This window comes from Ruditapes philippinarum, unplaced genomic scaffold, assembly GCF_026571515.1.
Source record: "Ruditapes philippinarum isolate M1 unplaced genomic scaffold, ASM2657151v2 ctg2032_1_1_1_1, whole genome shotgun sequence".
Lineage (NCBI taxonomy): Eukaryota > Metazoa > Mollusca > Bivalvia > Venerida > Veneridae > Ruditapes > Ruditapes philippinarum.
The window spans coordinates 142923-166492 of NW_026861727.1; the positions used below are offsets into that span (position 1 = coordinate 142923).

Below are 23570 nucleotides of genomic sequence, written 5' to 3' on the forward strand. Positions count from 1 at the left end.
GCAACTACTCTGGAAATAATAAAAAAATGAATAAATATATATATCTATATATAGACAATCGACGACGTTTCGAAGGGTTAAACCACTCTTTTTAAAGTCGTTGGACAAGGTGTTAAGTAAAATGCAGTTAATTGCATAATATTTGGTGAAAGCTTGAGGCTTTTGTGAACCATCTTAGAGTCCAGTTCTTGGACCTTACCAGCATTGGCGTCAAATTTGAAAACATGCATGTGTCCGCATTAGCGCTTGAACCCCACATCCATTGCTTGAGGGGGGGGGGGCTTAACCACTTAATTTATTGACCACTGCTTCTTTTTATATATATAATGTTATAGTGTTTTAATTAAATATCGAATTATACCATATACATAGGAAATATATCTTCTTTTTCCTCGAATGACAGGTAATGATGACAAATACACACTTTTTTACGAATATTTTTATAACTCTCACCACGCTAAATATTTTACATGGACTTTTCCAGCTTTCATTCTGCACAAACCTATTCATAATTTCAGAGAAAATGTTCAAAATACATGCTGCCTGAATAGCGTATAGATGTACGTACTGGCTAATCTTGGCCTGCATTTGTCGCTGGGGCAGTTGGTGCAAGCAGGCTAAAGGTCTATAAATTTTCAATGAATATAAATGAAAACAAATCTAGTAAATCAGTACATAAAAGAAATGTCTTTACATTATAACATATATATTTTTAATCTTGGCTGGCGTGTGATGGTAGTACTGTTGGTACTAGTAGGAGTATATTGTTAAAACTTGCAGTGTTGTAGTCTATCAGCATTTAAGTAACTGATAGCACGGATTTATATTACATCACGGATTTACATTGTAATATAAACCGTATAAATCCGTGATTACATGTATAATAATATATTAGTAATATAAATCTGTGCTGATTTTCATAATGTAACACTTTCGTTTTTGATTTATATTTGTCCTGCAGTACATAAGTATATTTTGTGGAACTCTTTTTATGATATTTTACATTATATATACATGTATGTGTATTATTGTATATGACTGAAAATCTTTATCCGAAGTTTGCCGGAAAGGGCCGAGAATGTACGGAATAAGTCGTAGCTTTTCCGCACGTAAAAACAAAATGAACATCGATAGCCGGTTAGAAGAATTAATCATAAAATTATATGAGGTTGAAGGTGTTAAATTTGGCGATTTTAAGCTAAAAAGTGGGATACAGTCTCCGGCATACTTTGATTTACGTGTCATTGTCTCGTATCCTCAGTTGATGGTAAATTTTGTTATTATCATTAGTTTTCGCGAGCTCTTGTTTTGTAAATATATGTTTTACGGCAAAGGTGCTTAAAACAAACTATTTTTTTATGTTTTATATGGGCTATATACTACAATTAGATATATCTTAATATGCATATTTAGGCCGATTATGTAAAATATTGATTATGTGTGATAAGGCATGGATTTTGTTCTATTTAAGATATAACCCCCAAAAATCTGTTAAGAGAACCTAACTCTAGAATGATAAAAGTCAAAAACTTCTTTATTATTTTCTTATTTATAATCTTTTGGATTCTAGACGGGATATGACTTTCTTTACCTGTTTACTATATAAATAAATGTGGTCAGTTCTAGTATATTACCAGATTAGTTCATGATATGCCAGTATGCATCATATGTGGCGCGATACATTTGTAGCTCAGTTGGTTAAACCACTGATTTTCACTCCTGAGGTTCCGGGTTTGATCCTGGGTTACACCTTAGGGATTTTTCAGAGACACTTTCAGTGTTTCCCACCTACCTAGAGGTGTACTGGTAAGAAATCCAGGTAATCCTCGCATGTATCAGTGCTATCACTGGGCATGTAAAAGAACCAATATGAGTCTATTCAATAAGAGCTAGGGACTAGTTCCCGGATTCCCTTGTATCTCGTAGCTGTCTCTTTAATGTATACAATGTATACCTGCTTAGAGTGATTCTAAACAATTTTAAAGCAGTATAATGTAGAAGTAGAAGTATGTGTATGATGCACTAAGTGGTGCACTAATTTATTATTCATCAAGTGGTTTGCAAGTAAGTATATACATATCTAACAAAAACATTTGCAAAAAATTATGATCAAAATTTGCATTTTAAATAATCTTTACATTCAAAATATACACATCATCACGGAACACCCCGATGACGTCAACAAACTTTTTTCTTTGCTATTCCCACTTCATTCTTGGGAAAAGGTTCAATGAGAAAAACATACTTCTTTGCATAATTCTCTTATTCATATTTCACAGGTTAAGAGAATTTGGTGTTTTACATTTCAACTTCTCTTATATCATTCTGGTTTATATAAATGAACCTATCTTTTATCAATAGCATTTGATAGGAACAAATCACCCTTCGCATCATATATCCGTAATAAGTCCAATGGCGTGTCTACCCGCTATTCTAGTTTTTCCTGTTTCAAACAGCGTATGGTATCTGTCTGAATGTTTAATGTTCTTTTGAAATGATTGCTTATTTTTCATATGTCACAATGCATTTTAAAACAAGAATATCACATAATACCCCTACAGTGAGAGATTTATCTTTTTCAAAGAATGCAATCTAGGATATTTTGGCTGGCTAATGCCACCTACGATATTTCTGCTGTTTTTCTTCTGGTTGTTCAGTGTGCTTTTTATCCAATACACTTGCCATTCTCCCTTCTTAATCTGTTTTGATGTTAAGACACAAGTTGCTTTGAACAATCAGTGGTCAAATCAGTTTTGAAAATAAACGTCCAAGCATCAGTCAGTCCCATATAAGCATTGCCATAAAGTTAAATAACTTAACATTGCTCCGACCCTGAAATTGACATAGTTTTTGCAACACAATTTTAACAAAACCTTCAGTTCATCTTACCATCATTTAACAAGTTTTTTATATCCATATGACATCATGATTTTCACCAACTATCATGCAAAGGTGTCCTTTGATTATTGATATAACAATTTTTTTATCCAAGAAGCTGATGTAATGAAATCAAAGTGCTCTGTGTCTATCAAATTTCTGGACAGCCCTCATGTTTAATATAATACTGTTTATTTTTTTAAAAAATGAGTTTTTATCAGTCTGCATGAAAGTAAATAATGAAAAAGGAATCTTCTAAACAAATTTTGAGAGTGGGTTGACAAACAAGCAATATTTCATTTAAGGCATGTATCATATGTAAACACTACTCATACAATAATGATGGTCATGACAGCATAATATATTAAATGTTTTATAACTATATTTTCAGCGTGAAGTGTCACAAGTGTTATGGGAAGTAGCAAAAAATGCTCAGAAATTTGTGTCAATTTGTGGAGTGCCTTACACAGCTTTGCCAATTGCATCTGTTAGTATTAATATCTTCAACAAATATTCACAGATTTATGATACTTTGTACCCATTCCAAATGCAAAGATGTTCATAGATTAAATATGATCTTTTGTAAAATTCCAAATCCAAAGTTATTCACAGATTTATGATTATTTTACAATTTTTACCCCTCCAAATTCAAGGTTGCTCACAGATTTATGATATTTTGGTTCCCATTTCAAATCCAAAGTTGTTCACAGATTTATCATAATTTGGAAAAAATGCCTGTATATAATAATTTTGTGTAAATTTATAAAGGCACCTTTGGCTGCATTAAAGCACTGCATTTGCTGTTTAACTTAATGGACATGGGCATTATATGGTAAATTCAAAGTTACTACTTAGTTTTCCTAGTTTTAACATAGTACTTTTATACTACACTACAGGTGATGTCAGTTGATAATAATGTGCCGATGTTGATCCGCAGACGCGAAGCAAAGGATTATGGGACAAAGAAAATGATTGAAGGAAAGTATGAGAAAGGAGATGTGTGCCTTGTGGTAGAAGACGTAGTTACCAGTGGTTCCAGCGTTTATGAAACTGTTGAAGTATGTAACAGTTACATTGCTTTTTCTATTATAATAAATTTAAATGCAACCACATCTTAAAAGATTTTTAGTGGAAAATTTATCGATGATTACTTGATTTTGGAAAAGGTTAACAGCGTGTTTGAAATATTTACTATAATGATAAAGAACAATTTATTGTGCACTAGTTTTAGTTAGAAATGAACTATTAAGCATTTATACATTTTATTAATTTCTAAGTCAAAGGGATGTAACTCAAACTTGAAAAAGGATACATTTGAGTATAACAAATACATCTGCATTGCTTTGAATAGGCTGAGATCTTTTATTTAGCTTTAAAAACTACTTGCACCAATCTATTGCACCCATGTGACCAGTACAGTCCAAGATCAGTTTAGGTTATCCTAATTTATTCTAGTTTGATTGTGTTGGAAGCTATAAGCTATATATTGAAACAGTTACGAATCTGTTCCTGGAACCAACCAAAACTAAGTAATGAGTGTAAAGTTTCTTGCTCACGGAAATAACAGCTTGCACCTGAGGTTTGAACCCATGCGGCCAGCAATCCCAAGTTTACTAGTCCAACATGTTAACCATCAGCCAAGCTGACCAAGATTAAGCAGCACATCTGATTATTTTCTCTGCTGTTTGCTATTCGTGCAGTTCATACATTGTATTTGAAAAAATTTTCCCTAAAAATGATTTGTGGTTTTGTACAGTTTGTAAGATGGACAAGTTGATTTAAAAAATTGGTAAAATTTAGTACCACAATCTAAGTCATAATGTAATAATCAGAGGAATTAGAATATCTCATTGGTCAATCTCAAGTGTGTGCTTATATTGACAATAGCAGTCAAGAGTTGGGAGTTTATGGAAATGTTACTAGTTTATATAAATATATGTATAAAAAAGAATTTTGATAGAAATTATCTTAAAGGAGCACCACCTAAAAACAAAAAACTTCAAAAAATCAATTTGGGAATTTAAAACAAAAAATTATGAGAAAAAATAATATAGAAATGTACTTTGAATTAAAATTGAAAATTGGTATTTAGTGTGTCATTGTTAGGAAATTTTGCATGTCATTAAAATTTGTTTGTTGAAGGGTTAAAAGATTTTATTTTTTCAGCTTTTAAATGAGTATGGTTTACAAGTTAAGGATGCGGTTGTTTTGCTGGAGAGAGAGCAAGGTGGAACAGAACGACTCAAGAAAGATGGAGTTAATTTACATAGGTTATTGTTTGTTTTTAATTTGATACCCCCCCCCCCACACACACACACACACACTTAGAGGGGGAGTGGGGCATGTTACACGTTTGCCCTTGGCCGTCAGTCACTGTCTGTCCCCAAACTCACAAAACAGTTGAATGTGGAGCCATCCGTGTCTTTAATTCACACTGACTTTATAAATAATATTTTGTAAATTTTACAACTTAGTGTAGTTTTAGTTCATACAAATTTAGTTTATTTTGATTGTGTAAGGAAGCTATAAGCTTATTAATCCACTCTCCAATCTGTTCCTGGAACCAACCAGTACATAGCAATGAATGTGAAGTTTCTTGTTGGAGGAAACAACCGTTTGCCCTTGAAGGGGTGTTAAACCCACACGGTCAGCAATGACTAATAAGTTAGAGAACAGAATCAAAATTATTGTTTTGTGGTACAAAATTCTGATAAACTTGATCATCAGATTAGGTTATTTAGGAAAAATTCTATGTTATAAGGTAAAAACAATATTGTTTTTATAGTATAAACGTATGATTTAATGATATTTATAAAGAATTGTTGTGTCATGGTAAATGAGGGGAAAGTCCTGGTTTATTAAGGAACACCCATAGTTTACATAGTTATAATGACTCGGGTTTATATGGCTAAGAACATTTATATTAATATGTTTAAGTAAATTTGTGTTTATATGGGGGAAAAGTCATAGTCACATAGTAATAATGACTCTGGTTTATATGGTTAAGAAAAAAAAGTTAATATGGGAAATAAGTAATAGTTTACATGGTGATAATAATTTTGGTTTACATGTGTTAATATGGGAAAAAAGTCATACTTCATAATGTTATGGTAATAATAATTTTAATGTATATGTGTTAATATGAGGGAAAAAATCATAGTTTAATGGTAATATTATTTGGGTTTATATGGGTGGGAAGTCATAGTTTATAAGGAAAAAATAATTTTGGTTTATATGGTTAAGAAAATGTGTGTTTATATGGGAAAAGTCATAGTTTATATGGTAATATTATAATAATTTTTATTTATATGGTTCAGAAAATGTGTGGTAAGAAAATTTGTGTTTATATGGCGAAAAGTCATAGTTTACATGGCAATAATGATTTTCATTTATATGGTTAAGAAATTTTGTCTTTATATGGGGAATATTGTAAATTACACAAAATTATTAATGTAAATAAATGTATTTTTAAAAGCTGCATAATTATTTGCATGTTTATGTCAGTTTGATTAAACATCTTTTAACTTGTATAACATGAATAGTACCAACATTTGAAAGAAGAAACAAAATCCTCATACCCAGCTTTAACCCTTACCACATCAAACATTTTAAATGGTCTTGTTCATTTCACTTTCTGGACTTTTTATTTGTATTGTTATATTATTTTTTCATTTTTAATAGGGACAATTTCAGAATATGTTCTGACTGAAAAGCTAACCGCGCAGACGTTAATCAGGTGTGCCATCTGATCTTGGTCTGCACTGGTTGTATGGGTAGAAACATTTTAATTAAACATTCTTTTTTGTCTTCTTCAGTGTGATTACAATGACCCAGCTGGTGAGGGTCCTCAAAAAGCACGGGAAAATTGACGAGAAAATGTTTGATAGTGTGCTGAAGTTTGTTGCTGAAAATAGATTTGATAAACCCACTAAAGGAAGTGGAGATATTCCTGCAAACAAAGCTAAAGCTGTTAGTTTTAGATTTATGTTTTTTCTCAAATCTATATACTTAACAAAAAAAATTCACTGACCTCTATAACAAAAGTGCTGCAGTGTAATTGAGTAAATTTCTCACATTTAACGTAGATATTCAAAGCTGCACGCCTCCAGATGAGCCAAAATATTTCAAGAAAATACCTTGAGAAAAATGTACTAAAATTTTAAGAAAAAAAAAAAATTCACATTTTAAAAGATAATTTACCTGTTTTATGCAATTATTGACTGATTTTGCATGAAAATAAGCATGAATCTGGAGGAGGCATGCTGCTTTGAACATGAATTAAATTGTAAAGTTTGACGCCTTTGAAAAAAAAGTTAAACATTTTGCACGTTATTTCTTCAGGCAATGACATTCAAAGAAAGAGCAAACTTATGCTCAAATTCAGTGAGCAAGAAATTGCTAGAAATAATGGAACAGAAGCAATCAAACCTTGCCATCTCTGTGGACCTGACCAATTGCAAAGATATCTTACAGGTTGTTTATGTTTTATTTGTATTAACCAGGGATCAAAAAGTCATTTGTCTTGCAGGACAAGTAGCTTTTAAATGCAAAAACATTTTTCTACTTATCCTGCATTGAAATATCTTAAATTCAACTTAAATTTTGACCTCTGTCATTTAGTTTGCTGTGTTCTTTATTCGGAGTGGTAAGAAATGATGTTTTTTGTTTAAAAGGTGTAAAATTGATTTTCATGAAATTTATGATATGTAATATTATGAATAATGTTTTTATAACCTTGTAGTTATTTCTCGAAAAAGTTGTAACGTAGAATGTTTCGGCCGTTTAACACACAGGAACGATGTTCATATAAAACATAAAAAATCGTCCTGGAACAAAATATTATGTTATTTTCTATAAATTTTTTATAGTTACATTGCCACATGACATCAAAAAAAAAATCATTTTGAACATACTAGCAGAACAGTTCCTCTGGTCCGCTGTGTCAGTGCCGCTATCACTTATGCACATGTTAAGATTTACAAACATTTACAAATACAAAGGCATCAAAGTAGTGTTCTAGCTTATGAAAATATACGGAATTTTATCTTGTTCAGTGAAAATATATTCTATATATCACTCGAACAAAAAAAATATATCCTATTGATATCTGTTTCAGATGGTTGAACAGGTGGGCAGTAAAGTGTGTATTGTGAAGACACACGCTGACATTATAGACGATTTTAACGAAGAATTTGTAGAGAAAATACGCGAACTTGCCCAAAAACATAACTTCCTCATTTTCGAAGATAGGTAGGCTTATTACAGTGTATATTTTTATTAAAGCTGCATGACTCCATATGAGCAAAAATATTCCGATAAAATCAAACCTGAGAAAAATGTACTAAGATTTTAGGAAAGGTATAAAGATTCAAAATTCTAGTAAAAATTTACATGTTATGTGCGTTTAATGAGGAATTTCAGTATGTATAACTCTATTTCTTCTGCGTTATACTGTGCTCCTCTTAGTTCACTGTACTTAACGATTTGGAACATGAAATAAAGTAACAAATGTAACTTATGGTACAAAAATTGTCATAAGCTGTAACATATAGGTATTTTCTGCTGCATGACACAAGGAAACAACAATATATTTAGTCAAAATCAGTTATAATAAGATCATACGTTGGCCATTTTGAAAACAGTATGTCATCATTTAAATCGCAATAATGGTGTTACACTTCAGTTTTTTCATGTTTCAGTTTAAATTTCTAAATGTTATTTTGTTTACTTTCTAATATTAAACTATGTTTATAATGTAACTCAAAATTTATTTTTTCAATAAACAAGAAGATTAAGAAAATGATGATTGTTTCAGACATAAATGTATGCACACATTTAATGGACTATTGTTGCTTTTTGCAGAAATTTGTAAAATATTGTTCTATCTTACGCAAAAATCTAGATATGTAAACTATTTTGCACAAAAACTTTGTTGTTTAGGTGTATGAATAAATTATGTCAATTCTGACCAATTTTAAAACTGGTGACATGAAAATATGCCATTACCATGAAATAAATGATGACGCAGAATTAGTGATGTTGAGTATACTAGTAATCATATTCATATATTCATTTCCAGAAAGTTTGCTGATATAGGAAAAACTGTTCTACATCAGTATAAAGGTGGGGTACATAAAATTGCTGACTGGGCAGATATTACAAATGCACATACTGTACCAGGGGCTGGGGTTGTCAAAGGACTTAAAAAGGTAGAATATACTAGAATTCTGTGATAAATGTATAAAATGTACAAAAACAAAATTTACCACAACTTCATGTCTAATATACATACTGTCCCATTTGAATTTACCACAAAAGTATAGGGTAAAATTGACCACCAATCATGTTAAATGTACATACTATTATATGGTGTAAAATTTACAACAATTTCATGTAAAATGTACTTGCTGTAACCAGTAAATTTACCAACAATGTCATTTTAAATGTACATATTGTTTGGTGTAATATTTACCACAATTCCATGTTAAATGTAATAACTGTTTGGGGTAAAATTTACCACAATTTCATGTAAATGTACATACTGTACCAGTAACATTCCATGTTAAATAACAAACACATTGTACAATGTAAAATTTACCAACATTCCACGTAAATGTACATACTATACCATGGACAATTACAACCATTCCATGTAAATGTACATACTGTATGAGGTAAAATTACCTCCATTCCATGTAAATGCACATTTTGTACAAGATGATGGGCTGGTAAGAAGATTTAAATAGGTATTCTTTACTTCATATGTTTAACAACATAAAACCAGTTCAAGTTACGAACTTTTCAGACATAATGCATTTACCTCCCTTTGATAAGTTTTTCCATAGGATTAGTCCAAATTAGATCTACAGAATTATGGGCATGATTGGGATTTACATCACACAGACAGAGTAAAGGTCATTTGGTGATGTACCAGCTTTACTGATGCAGGAAGACCTGGGGCCGTATTCATAAAGCTCCTAAGGGAAAAAATTCCCTTAGATTCTAAGATTTCCCTTAAAAAACGTAAGATTTCCCTTACTTTTTAAGAATTTCCCTTACTTTTTATGAATTTCCTTAGTTGCTATTCATAAAACTCCTTAGGATAAAAATTCCTTAATTTTGGCCGATTTTCCCCTTAAATATTAAGGTAGCCCATATGCTCCCTTAACTTTTAAGGAAAAAAGTTAAGGGATAAAAATGAAGAGAAAAAAATGGTCGATTAGCAGACGGTTTGTTCATTCGCTTACTCAAATAACAAATCCAGCTACTATCCATTTTGGAATTGACGTGGATTTAATCATAATAATATCCGATGAAAATAATTCGTTCGTATATTAGCCAAACAACGCAGCTAACCGGAAATTTCCGTTCCAGTGGAGGCAATTTTCTGAATATTTTAACATTTTAAATGAATGCTTTATTGTATGAAGAACGTATTTTACGAATGCAGAACTGACTTTTTATTGTCTTAAAAAAGAAACAGTACGTTTTCTGGATAGCCCAATCCTTACATGATGTTGGGAACCTGCGATAAATCGGAGAGCTATAAGTATAATAGTGCTCGGACTGATATTTCGGATACGGTTTGACATCTACAAAAGTCAACATTATAATGAATGCAATCAAGTTATAATTAGAGAATATGGAATAAAATTGAAGATTTATATTCAATACACTCTTGATGAGGTTTCAAAAATGTTAAAAAAACCTCCAATTGACAAATATACACTCGAGAAAAAGATGTACAAATCATTCACCTGGATTCAGGACTTAATTTGCTAAAAACTTTTGGTAAGTAGATGTACGTTGATATGTATTTCTTTAGCTTACACTCAGATAAAAGGAACTTTAAGCATAATATTATAAAAGTTTAAATTTAAAAGTAGTAATGTGACATGCAACTAGAGACTAGGGTTATATTTCCAAACAACTGTTTTATATAGAGCTTTATTGTCTGAAGGGTAGGAAGACACTTCAACCCCAGACGGCAGACACTTCACCCGTCAAGACACTTCACCCCTCATCCAATTTTTTATTTATATAAATCATTTTTAATATTATTTGATTAATAACTTTTTAATTAAAGGACTTAATTATTATTTTATGTGAAATTAATAATATTGTGAAAGATAAAAATATACTGGTTTCCTAGCAGTTTCCGTCCCCTAGTAGTTTTCTGGCCGTTTATCATTTTCGTCCAGTACAGTCTATTTTTACCAGTAAGGCATCCACATTACTTCATCAATCAGAGAGACATTTATTTTCTATGCTAAACAGCATTTAAAATAGTACAATGATTTATTTGTTTTGAAGTTTTTTCCTGTTATTTAAAGTTACATAACAGAACTTTCGAATTTCAAAAATAAGCAACACCTTGAAAATTCTAGTTTGATTATCCATGGTGCGCAATAACTTAACCCCATTTTAGGTAAATCAATACTTCGGAAAATATTTTGCATACGACATGGAAAAGTTTGGGAAGTTCTGTTTGTCTCATAAAACCATCTTAACATTATTTTATGGTATATATACATTTAAGGAAAATCAATGATCCCTGGGGCGGGGCCAATTTTAACCCAAGGGCCCTTATTTGAACAAAAATGGTAGACACCTATTAGAAGATGTTAATGCTAAATATCTTAGCTATAGCTCTAAAGGTTTTTTAAAAGAAGATTTTTTAAGTTTTTACTACTATAAAACAAATGAGGAAAAATCAATAACCCCCCCCCCCCCCGGCGGGGCCAATTTTGACCTCAGGACATTTATTTGAACAAACTTGGTAGACACTGACTAGATGATGTCTCATGCCAAATTTTTAAGCTCTAGCTCTTACGGTTTTCTAAAAGAAGTTATTTTAAGTTCTTTGTTTTTGTTGCCATGGTAACCAGAGTTCTGCTTGGAATTAAATTCTTTGAATAATTTTTAAAGTTGACTACCAAAGGAACATTTCTGTGAAGTTTAGATGAAATTGGCTAAGTGGTTTATGAGGAGATGTCATTTAAAGTAAAAGTTTACGGACAGATGACGGACGGACGAAAAACGATCGCAAAAGCACACCATGTCACTTTGTGACAGGTGAGCTAAAAATTTTCTATTAACTGTGATATGAGCCTTTTTTGTAGGGCAAAAGCAACAATATATCCATTGTCTTTGGTCAATTACATGATAGAATAATAATAAAATATGTTAGGTTAAAACAATAAAGATACTCTATCACTATTGATTACATTTAACATTTTCTACAGAAATAATTGTTAAACACAAAAGAAAAAAATGGGGACTGAAGTGTCTCAATCAAATTCCTTAAAATGAGGGGTGAACTGTCCGAGGGCTGAAGTGTCTGCAAAAAAGGGTCTAGGGTTAAGTGTCGGGGTGAAGTGTCTGTAAATCGTATAAAGTAAAATACATGTCAAAAATCTTTAATATTTTTAATCAAGACAGAAAAGTACAGTGTAAGTGTATCCAATTTCTCTGTTCTATTTAAATTTAAGTGAATGATTAAATCATTTTAATGTAGAATTGATCACAGCAATTCATGGTGTAAATGAACATGTATAAAAGTAGCCCCTTTTTATTATAAAAATCTTTCACCCGCTACCAGTACAGACTAGGGCTGTCATTTATTATCGCTATATCATACAATACAATATCGTTACACACTTTCAAATATCAATAAAAGCTAAAATTTAACCGCGTCACGACAAAACCAAGATAGTGGGTTTGCGACCAGCATGGATCCAGACCAGCCTGTGCATCCGCGCAGTCTGATCAGGATCCATGCTGTTCGCTTACCAACTCTATTACAAGTGGAGAAACTGACAGCAAACAGCATGGATCTGCTGATCAGACTGCGCAGGTTGGTCTGGATCCATGCTGGTCGCAAACCCACTATGTTGGTTTTGTCGTGACGCGGCTCAATTCATTTACTGGTATATACCTGTCTATTTTGCCTAATAAGAGAAGTCACTTTTTTCAAGTTTTCTTGGCTAACTTTGTCTTATAATGAACTTTAAACTATTTTTTCAAATGTGAGTGACAAAAATAACAGAAAAAACTTTGTGTTAGTTTGTAGTATTTGTAATGTCTAATACAAGCATGCATAACACCATGATTCCAATTCATAATGCATATTTTAATGTTTTCATTTATCTACTTTCAAAGTCGATATTTGTCTCTTGATATATCAATACAAAATTTTCCATCAATCAGACAGCCCTAGTTAAGACAGGAATATTTAGCTAGAGGGGAACTGATTAGGATAGGAAAGAGACTTGGTTGATTTTGAGCCACCTAGATATTTACACTAATACCTATATATTCTAACATTTATAAGTGATAATTGTGTTCTGTTTCTTATTCTGAAATATTTGCCTTTGGTTGATCATTGTCAGGTGGTATGTACTTGCAAATGATAAACTACTTTTGTTTTTATTTAGATTCAGCACAAAACAAGTCATTTGCATTTTATTTCACAACTTCAGTCTTGTTTCAGCTTTTGTTTTTAAGCTTCTTTGTTCAAATAAATATTAATTAAGTATTAAAATACATTTGTTGTTTTTTTTTCCAGCATACTCAAGATATTGAAGATTGCTTTGGAAACCCTACAGAAGGAATAAACAAAAAAACAGAATTTTTTATTGGCCAGTGACTAAGTAAATGAAATTTCATACTCATTGTAAATGTGAAATCAATGACATTTGTTGACAATTTGAAAAAAAAATACAATATACTAACATATGGTATTGATATCCTTGCAATATTGAAAAAGTGTGATTGCAATTACTGACAAAAGTGATCTATTGAAGATCTTGAAAAGTGTAAATACTACAATGTAGGTGACATATAACTAAGTAATAATCTTTGGAAGTGTGATTACTTATTACATCAGTGAAAATCTGGAAGACTCTTTATGATGTTTTTATGACTTTTATTTTACATGAACTCATTCTTCATGAAATAAACTTTCATCCTGAATTCAATATTATTTGTAAAATAAAATTATAAACTCTCACACTGATTTATATTGTTATCCACCATTAAAGATAAAGGCTTCTTTGTGATATTGCAAGGATATTTCAAGTTCAAGTAAATATTGCTTCTGGTTCCTGAGATGGGGACGGTCTGTTACATCACAAAAAAAAATAATTATACCTTGAAAGTCAATGTCATTTATGACTTAAGATCAATGTAAGTTTCATCATCTTGAAGGTCTATCCACAAGGACAATTCATTCTTGAATAATTAAGCTTTAGCCACTTTGGTACATTTTTGTGATATTTTCTAAGTTAAAGAAGACAAATAGTCAGAGTTATGAAACTTGACACACAGATAAAGATGCATTGTAATTTTAATAATTTCCATATACTCATTGCAAAGTTTAATTGCCATTCCAAGCAAAAACAATTAACAAATTCAGTAATTGCATCTTTAAGGCCAAGGTCATTTAAAAGTCAAGGTCTAAGATAATTTGATCTTAATGAATGTCTTGTCCTAAAGGTATTTCAGTCTAATTATGAGACAATTCATTAATACAAAATTTGTAGTCAGTTACAGAAAAAAAGAGAGCAAAATTTCAGTTATTTGACCTTAAAGCTTTGTGACTCAAGGTCAGGGTTAGTCTGGTCATCTTAAAAGAACAATCCAGAGAATGTTATTCCATGTATGAAATTCATTCATTAACACTAAAGCAGTAGCCACTTTGGTCGTTTTTTTATGTGGAATATTTCCTAAGCTAATAACAAGGGCCATCAGTGATTACATGTGTCGCCTCATGATTGCCAGTCACATGTTGCAGCTACTGTGTAGCAGGAGACCCAAAAATCATTAACTGGGCAAAACACTTTTTTTTATTCAAGGGCAATAACTCAGCTGAAAATCATTCAAGTGAAAAGTTTGTGTATTATCAATTTATGCACAAGTACTTGACCTACCAATCAATCCTGTAAAGTTTCATTGAAATTGCAGTAATTGTATAAGAGGAGTAGTCCTGACAAACTTTATTAACATCCTTTTCATTCAAGGGCCATAACATGCGGAAAACCCGGAGTATTTTGTGCAAGTACTTGACCTACCAATCAATCCTGAAAGTTTCTTGGAAATTGCATTAGTGGTATAATAGGAGTAGTCAGGACAAACTTTAAAAAAATATATAGTTTAAGGGCCATAAATCCAACAAAATTTATTGAACCATAAAATGCGATGATATGCACACTAGACTTGGTACTGATCATTCCTGTAAATTTAGAAAGAAATTGCACCAGTAGTTTTTGAGAAGTAGTCCGGCATGGGTAGAATGAACAAAAATTCAAGTCTGCTATGCAAGAAATTCCAGTCAGTATACTATAGGTATCCGGTGTAAGATCCTTATAAGAGTCTATGTACTTGGCTTACTTGCATACTTAATTTACTACTTTTTGTCAATTTGTTCTCAGTGAAAGGAATCTGGCATACTTGAATGACAGCAATTAAAAAATTATTAAAGATATATTGTGTGAACACAGCTGAAGTCATTACTTTGACATAAATTAAACATAAGGATTGCTTAAATACAATGATTTTTCACCCTACATTTTACAGCCGAATAAAGGCTGTTTCCCCCTAGCCCAAAATAAGTATATTTGCCCCTAAAAGTGTTAATGATATTTTCCCCTTAAATGCCAAGTTCACTTTTTTACCAGAACCATGACTTAACAGCATCTTACTTATATCTGACAGCAGCTGTCCCTATATATAGCCTGGCTGACTTATATCAATAACCTCTCCCTATAAATAGCCTCTGCTACATGTATGTACTATGCATGTTAAATTGAATTGAAATTGAAAATTTGATCAAATGTGAATTTGATGTGACTAGATTACCCTGTTTTCTGGTTAATCACACTATATTTTCCCCTTCAGAAAGCCACAGGTTGTTTTTAAAATTGGAAAAAAATCACTGTAATACATTGACAGATTTGTTTACATGGCTTCAAAGATATTTGTTATTGAATCAAATAAGAAAGTTATAGCACAGGAATCTGATTATAAAAACCATATGCAAGCCACAATTATTCTTTTAATCATTTTACTATGGTGGTTATTTTTGCTCACTTCCCTTACTGACTACTAAAATGACAGGTTTAGACAGTATCATGTGTAAAGGCTGGTATGCACAGTGATTCAGATGCTCTCAATATAAAATGAAAGCTAAATAAATTATAGATAATTTACTGTAAAGTAGTATCTACTTTAGCCCAAAACTACAAATGAAGCTTTGGGAAAAATCTACAATGTAATATTCAGTTCAATTTACACATGAAAACTACAAATTTTATGTGTCAATAAGCCATGTGCCATATAATTCATAAACATTTGGCTGTCATAGTGCCAGTGGCATATTTATATACTTAAATACATATTTCATAAAGATTGTGTTCTATCAATGAGACAAAACTGTTTGTTGTAATTATACTGTTTAATTTATCATAGTACATTAGTGATTACTACTGTTATGTTGCTTGCAAACAAATATATTGACATGATTAACAATAACTAACTTTAGTGTTGTAAAATTGTTTTGATCCTTCAGATTCATGCTGGTTAATAATGTATGTAATGTAAGGATACACCACATTGTAATAATGATTTGCCATAGATGAATAAAACTATTTGACAAGAATTTTTTTTTCACAATCATTTACAAACTGTTTTCCTTTATTTTTTTCCAAATTGTAAATTTCACTGATTAGTTGATTATGTAGAGGAAAATTATAATTGAAAAGCCTTTCTTGAATAAAAACACATGAAAACAACCGATTTTTTACCAAAATTACATAACACATAGTGAATAAGTTAACATGTCAAAACAAACTTTAATGAACCTTAATTTTTAATATATATTATTTTCTTGTAAATATACTCTTACAATGAAAGTTACTCTTTGATAAATTCAAAATAATTAAAGGCCTTATATTATGAGTTCAAACATTGTCATTGTTCTTGTCAATTATTTTTTAAAATGTTCATGTCTCTTTTCCTTCAGTTAATTTAACTAAGACCAGTCATACTGAAACAATTGTTCTTTATCATTTATTTTTATTCCCTTGTGTCAAATGATCTTCATTTAATCAAATACCAAATGAAAGAACATCAATTACTTAAATTTGCAATAGAGAATAACATACTATTGTATTTTTGATATCAATTTTATCAGACAAAGCTGATATGAGCTTGTTTATGTCATATATAATAAATTAAAAGCAGACACAACAGCAACAAAATAGAGAAAATAAGAATCCCTAAAGAAAGCCCAATACGGCACAATTGAAAATGTTACATGCTTGGTTTGATTGTGCCTGTTCATGGACGGTACTGCCAAGTGCAAACCACTGTCCACGCCCCCTCGGCTTAAGCAGAATTCAACATTTAACATGTACTGGTACAACTTTGAATTTTGAAACATCCGCAGATGTGTTCATATGGCCGTCATCATGGAACCTTCAATGTGACACGTAAGTGCCATTCCATGAAAAGCGCCATATGGTCCACAAGTAAAAAGATGCGTGTGCCCTAAATGAGAAAACAATGGGAGGAACTAAATAAAATGGAATTTCGAAAGGGGATCAGAGGTTATGAGTCTATGATTTTAAGGAATTTCTTTTTTGTTTGAGTTTTTATTCCCTTAAGGGCAGTAAACCATGCAATAAATGATAGTACATGTACCTATGTCTTATATGTCTAAATAAAATAAGCTAACATACTGAAGTCCATAATTTAATTTATCTATTAGTATTATATATAAATTCAAATTGCATGAATAATGAAAACATTAATTAATGATATTGTATTTGTTAAAACATTATTTACTCATTTTACTATATACAGTATGTATATTTAACTTTTTGATCTTGTAACTATGAACTATGCAAATAAAAATAAGTAAATAATTGTAAACAAAATTAAGAAACATGTATGATGTTAGTCCAACTAATTAGACTTGTCAAAGAGACACCAAGATAATTTTGGACGGGCACTGTGTAACTGTTTGACAGTAAGATAAAAAGTCTGTAAATTGGGTCAAACCGTTCACCCCAAATTAATTGGCTAGCATACTTTACTTTACTTTACTGGAGTTGAGGTCGCAAGACGTCATCGTCTTCTATAACCCCCCCCAAGGCTTTGTACCCAGTTCTGATCCAGTATGGTGGAATACTGTGTTGCTCCCATGAATTTGTCCAACCTGTTTTCAAAACTGTTAAGTGAAGGAGCATTCACAACCATAATGTATATACCTTGGACTTGATTGTGTTTAGAATTAATAAAAGTTGGCAATTGTCCAATAACCCCCTTGCAACACGGCTTTTAAATTTGTTACAAAGATGGATTTTTTCAGAAAAAAGTATCAACTTCCAACAATTTACCAAAAAGGCAAAATGTGCACGAAGTGACCAGGGGACGAATAATTTGTGTTATTGACTCAAAATTCAGAAAATAGTCAAATGTATGGTCACGAAATCAATTAGGAGTGAAACAATGGTTCTTTCATAAACATGCTATTACGTATGTTTAATCATATCGGCCTAATTTATCAGTAAAATAGTAAACACTTACCTTACTTTCACTTTGTAATTTCGGAAAATTTCGAAGCGAGTTAGGTAAACAAGAACGACATGCGAATGAAACTGATATTGTTTAAAAACGTCAGTCTCAAACCATGACACTAGTGTTAAACCCACAATCGTTTTCCTCTGCCATCGTCCTATGATGATTGTCCGAATAATTCCATGATATACAACAAATATCCATGAAAAGGTCTGAAACGTCGCGCATTTCCTGCTCTAGGTCAGCCATCTTGTTTTTGTTACTATTTTTAGCACAGTCAGTGCTCTCCAGTCGGTAATTACAAATAGAAAAACTGATATTGAACGAAATTTTCGCCTTAGGATAAAATTTAAGTTAAGGAATTTCTTGCCTAAGGAATTCACTTAAGGGATTTTTGACCTCTAAGTTAAGGGAAAATTTTACCTTAGGGAGTTTTCTTGAAGATAAGGAAATGTTTCCCTTAAAACTTAAGATCCTTTATGAATACGGCCCCTGAACTATTTTCAGTCATATTAACTTGAAGATGATAAGTAAGAGAATTTTGATGTGAAAACACTTCTAAAAATAGAATATTCTAAAAATAAAATATATAAACTGCCAAAGACCTTTATAACAGATAGTATGAGAATTAGGATGTGATAATGCTTCCAAAAATATAGTATTCTAAAAATAGAATATATAAACTGTCAAAAACCTTTATAACTGGCAGTATGAGAATTATGATGTGATAACACTTCTAAAAATAGAATATTCTAAAAGTAGAATAACCTTTTCTTTTACTCAGGCTGCTGGAAATAGACAAAGGGCATGTTTGTTGATAGCCGAAATGAGCAGCTCAGGTAATCTAGCAAAGGGAGATTATACTAAAGGTAAGGCAAGAGTTATCTCTTATGTACATAAAGAGTTATCTTTCCATGTTTGAGGAAAAAGAAAACAAAAATGTTCATTGATAGATATACTTTTGTTGCTGAAAAACAAATATTTAAAACAAATTTAGGAATTGTTTTAGCATTCCTCTTTCTAAATTGTTTGAGGTTTTATGAATTTGTATAAATATGTTATAAGTTTATGGTAACAATATGCTCATTATTTTCTTCTCTGTCAAGTTGCTGCGAATAATCTAAGTGCATTTCAAAAGAATGACAATTAAAAAGGTGACTGACCAATAATTGTTACGGACAAATGTTTATGATAAAAAAATAAAATTTGAGTAGCACTATGACAAAACCAACATAGTGTATTTTTGACCAGCATGAATCCAGACCAGCATGCGCATCTGCGCAGTCTAATCAGGATTTATGCTGTTTGCTATTAGTTTCTCTACTTGTAATAGGGTTTGAAAGGGAACAACATGGATCCTGATCAGACTGCATGGATGCACAGGCTGGTTTGGATCGATGCTGGTCGTTAATGCAGTATGTTGGTTTTTTTCATGGGGCAGCTCATTTTAAAGTTGCTTCGAATAGGAAAAAGACTGTCCTACTTCATAGATAAATTCAGAATGAAATTCCAAAGAGTCAAGTGCGTTAAAATAAACAATATCAAACAGATAGGGCAATCGAATGCATTATTAAACGATATAAGCACAGCCCAAAAAGATTAGATTCAATTTTTGATTGGCAAGGTTGTTTTTCCAGTTTACCTGCTGGCTATATGGACAACATCATGTTTGTTCTTAAAATCATAAAAATAACTTACTCATTATAAGTTTTCCAGCAGTTAAAATTAGAAATCGCATCGCTTTCAAAATTGTGAAAGCTTGTTGATGATTGGCTGTTCGAAAGGTCAGGAGAAGGTGACTTCCTATTGGTGCCGGTCAGACCCCATTTCATAAGATAAAGCTTTATGTCTTTATGTACTCTTTTAATATATTATCGGGATCATTTTTTGTATCCATGCAATGAAATATGACCTTGACACCTAGATTGTAAGTATTAAAAGCTGTACTATTTAAAATGTATCATATTTGTTTTCAGCAACTGTTGAAATTGCCAAAGAAAATTCAGATTTTGTGATAGGTTTTATATGCCAGCATAAACTCATTGATGATCCAGTTTTCATACATATGACCCCAGGTAAGTGTTTATAAACATTTGGTAGAAAACTATCCAATTTTTAGCTATTCTGTAGACAGGGAGAGCTCTTGTACTCACCTTTGCATAGGTGTTGCACATTGGTTCAGTTTTGGTGTACAAGTTGGTATCTTCAAAAGTGTTGATAAAAATGTGTTGAAACTTAAAAGATAACACATTAAATTAATTTTGTTCTCTGTGATTATCTAACATGATGAGCACAGGTCCCATAACTCTGAGTTACCTTTTCTCAAAGTTATGCCCCTTGTTTTACTGTCAAGCACAGAGAAAAGTGGAGCGTGCTTGTCTTATGAACAGCTCTTGTTATATATATTAATACCAATAATATCTGACCTTGAGCATGCTTCCTGTCCTCAATTTTGATTCCTGAAAAACAAATTTGTGTCATGTAAAAATCTATTTAGCCGAGTGTGCGTGCCCATATTAAAGGAAACCAGCGCAAATAAGGAAAAGAGGGCACTTTTTTTAAGATTTCATTCCAGACTGTAATTAGTCCCCTACCGGTTTAACCGGAGGGGACTTTAGGTTTACCCTCCGTCCGTCTGTCTGTCTGTCTGTCTGTCTGTCAGTCCGTCCGTCCACAAAACTGGATCCCGCGATAACGCAAAAAGTACTGAAAATATTTTTATGAAACTTGATATATGGATAGATGGCAGTATGGAGATTATGCACGTCTTTTTTTTTTCTTCCTATGTTGAAAATTCTGGTTGCTATGGCAACAAATAATCTGAAAATATGGCAAATTTTAACACATAAACTGGATCCAGTGATAACTCAAAAAGTACCGAAAATATTTTTTATATCCTTATAGGATTTACTTTAAAATCCCACATCGTAATAATATGACAAGGTTGTATAAACATAATTTCCTTACTAGGCAGGGAAACTTAACACATTACTGTGATATAGACAAACTTAGAACTCAAAAGATTTAAGTTCATTCATGTCATTCATTCACTGGTAAAATTGACTGGCCAATGGCCCATCAGAAAGTTGCTGGGGTTCTAACCGGTAGGGGACTTATGGATTGCTTGCAATACTATGATAATTGCTTGTTTATGCTGAAATAGTCAGTGGGTTCAAACTTATGATCCCACTATCTGTTAAATCAGACATTGGTTCTCCTGTACACATTTTAAAAATAAACACAAGTAATCAATTTGATTTAAAAAAATTTCTTAATTTATTTTAGGCGTAAAGTTAGGAGAAGGTACTGATTCCTTAGGACAGCTGTACATTACTCCAAACGATGCAATATCTGTGAACAAAACTGACGTTATAATTGTCGGACGTGGAATAACAGAAGCGTTGGATCCCGTTAGTGAAGCTGAGTTGTATCGTAAGGCCGGATATGACGCCTACTTAGAGAGACTGGTGTAGACTTCCTTAATTTTGTATTGAAGACAAAGTGATATAATTCGGGAAAAAAGGGATCAAAACATGTATTCATTGCTCATTAGTTGATGTTGTGACTAATAATTATGCATATATATAACTATTGCAAATAAACAGACTCTATGTGGTAGAGGTTCGGCAATCGTATGTTAACATATCAGATTTTACAAGGGTATCTAGAAAATATTTGACTATAATCACAAAATCTTCTTTGGGCAACATTTTGCTTCTGTATTTACAAAATAATGTTCAATGGAGCATGCCGTCCGTATTATCTAGCATTAACCCCTGACTGGCTGAATTTATGTAATGATTTTGCCAAGCTTTAAATCTGGAACAGTTCATTCAAAGTTTCAGATTTAGAACAGTTCATTTAAAGTTTCTGATTAGGAACTGTGCATTCAAAGTTTCAGATTTGGAACAGTTCATTTAAGTTTCTGATTAGGAACTGTTCATTCAAAGTTTCAGATTTGGAACAGTTCATCTAAAGTTTCAGATTTGGAACAGTTCATTCAAAGTTTCAGATTTTGAACAGTTCATTTAAAGTTTCAGATTTGGAACAGTTCATTCAGTTTCAGATTTGGAACAGTTCATTCAGTTTCAGATTTGGAACAGTTCATTTAAAGTTTCAGATTTGGAACAGTTCATTCAAAGTTTCAGATTTGGAACAGTTCATTCAGTTTCAGATTTGGAACAGTTCATTCAAAGTTTCAGATTTGGAACAGTTCATTCAAAGTTTTCAAAGTTTCAGATTTGGAACAGTTCATTCAAAGTTTTCAAAGTTTCAGATTTGGAACAGTTCATTCAAAGTTTCAGATTTGGAACAGTTCATTCAAAGTTTCAGATTTGGAACAGTTCATTCAAAGTTTTCAAAGTTTCAGATTTGGAACAGTTCATTCAAAGCTTCAGATTTTGAACAGTTCATTCATAGTTTCAGATTTGGAACAGTTCATTCAAAGTTTCAGATTTGGAACAGTTCATTCAAAGTTTCAGGGATTTCAATACCAAAATACAATTTTAGCCACCAAGAGTTTAGAACCTGATTAGAATGTAAGGAAGCACAGGTACTCTATACTAGTAACTGGCGAAGGCGAAACAGTTCCAGTTCAAGCTGGTTAAGTCATTTTCGATTGTATTTGTTTAAGTCTTGCCAAAAATCTGATAAATGTCAGAGATTGGACAATATGTCGACTTAATGTAATAACTGGTTTACACCTACTAAATACTGGGTAACACCTATTAAATTTAGGACCTAACCTGTTACTGCACTAAGGTGATGAATATTCTTTTCCACGTTTAATACAACTTTAATTTGAAATCACATGTTCATGTTAAGTTATTCAAGTTACTAATGGAATGTAGCCTAAATTAGGTTAATATGACCAGAGAGCATATAATGTCACTTTAATGATATATTTTACATTACCTTTAAACTAATAGTTTATTTTTTCATTATTGTCTTTTACTCAGATTTGCATAATTTTGACTAAAAGTTGTTATGTACTTGTCAAATTGTTTGCCATATGATTTGTAATTTTTAGCTCACCTGAGCAATGCTCAGGGTGAGCTATTGTGATCGCCCTGTGTCCGTCGTCCGTCGTCGTGCGTCGTCAACTTTTCACATAA

The 23570-nt window shown here is 31.8% G+C and overlaps 1 protein-coding gene across 1 annotated transcript; it reads left to right on the forward strand.

The window, feature by feature from the left end:
- Positions 1–1104: 1104 nt before the first annotated feature.
- Positions 1105–22032, forward strand: LOC132716609 (uncharacterized). Its single transcript, XM_060699918.1, has 11 exons — positions 1105–1267; positions 3269–3364; positions 3774–3935; positions 5044–5147; positions 6693–6846; positions 7219–7350; positions 7994–8127; positions 8957–9086; positions 19241–19325; positions 20433–20531; positions 21742–22032. The coding sequence occupies exons 1-11, from the start codon at positions 1121–1123 to the stop codon at positions 21927–21929; spliced, it is 1431 nt and encodes a 476-aa protein (XP_060555901.1). The 5' UTR covers positions 1105–1120; the 3' UTR covers positions 21930–22032.
- Positions 22033–23570: the final 1538 nt, after the last annotated feature.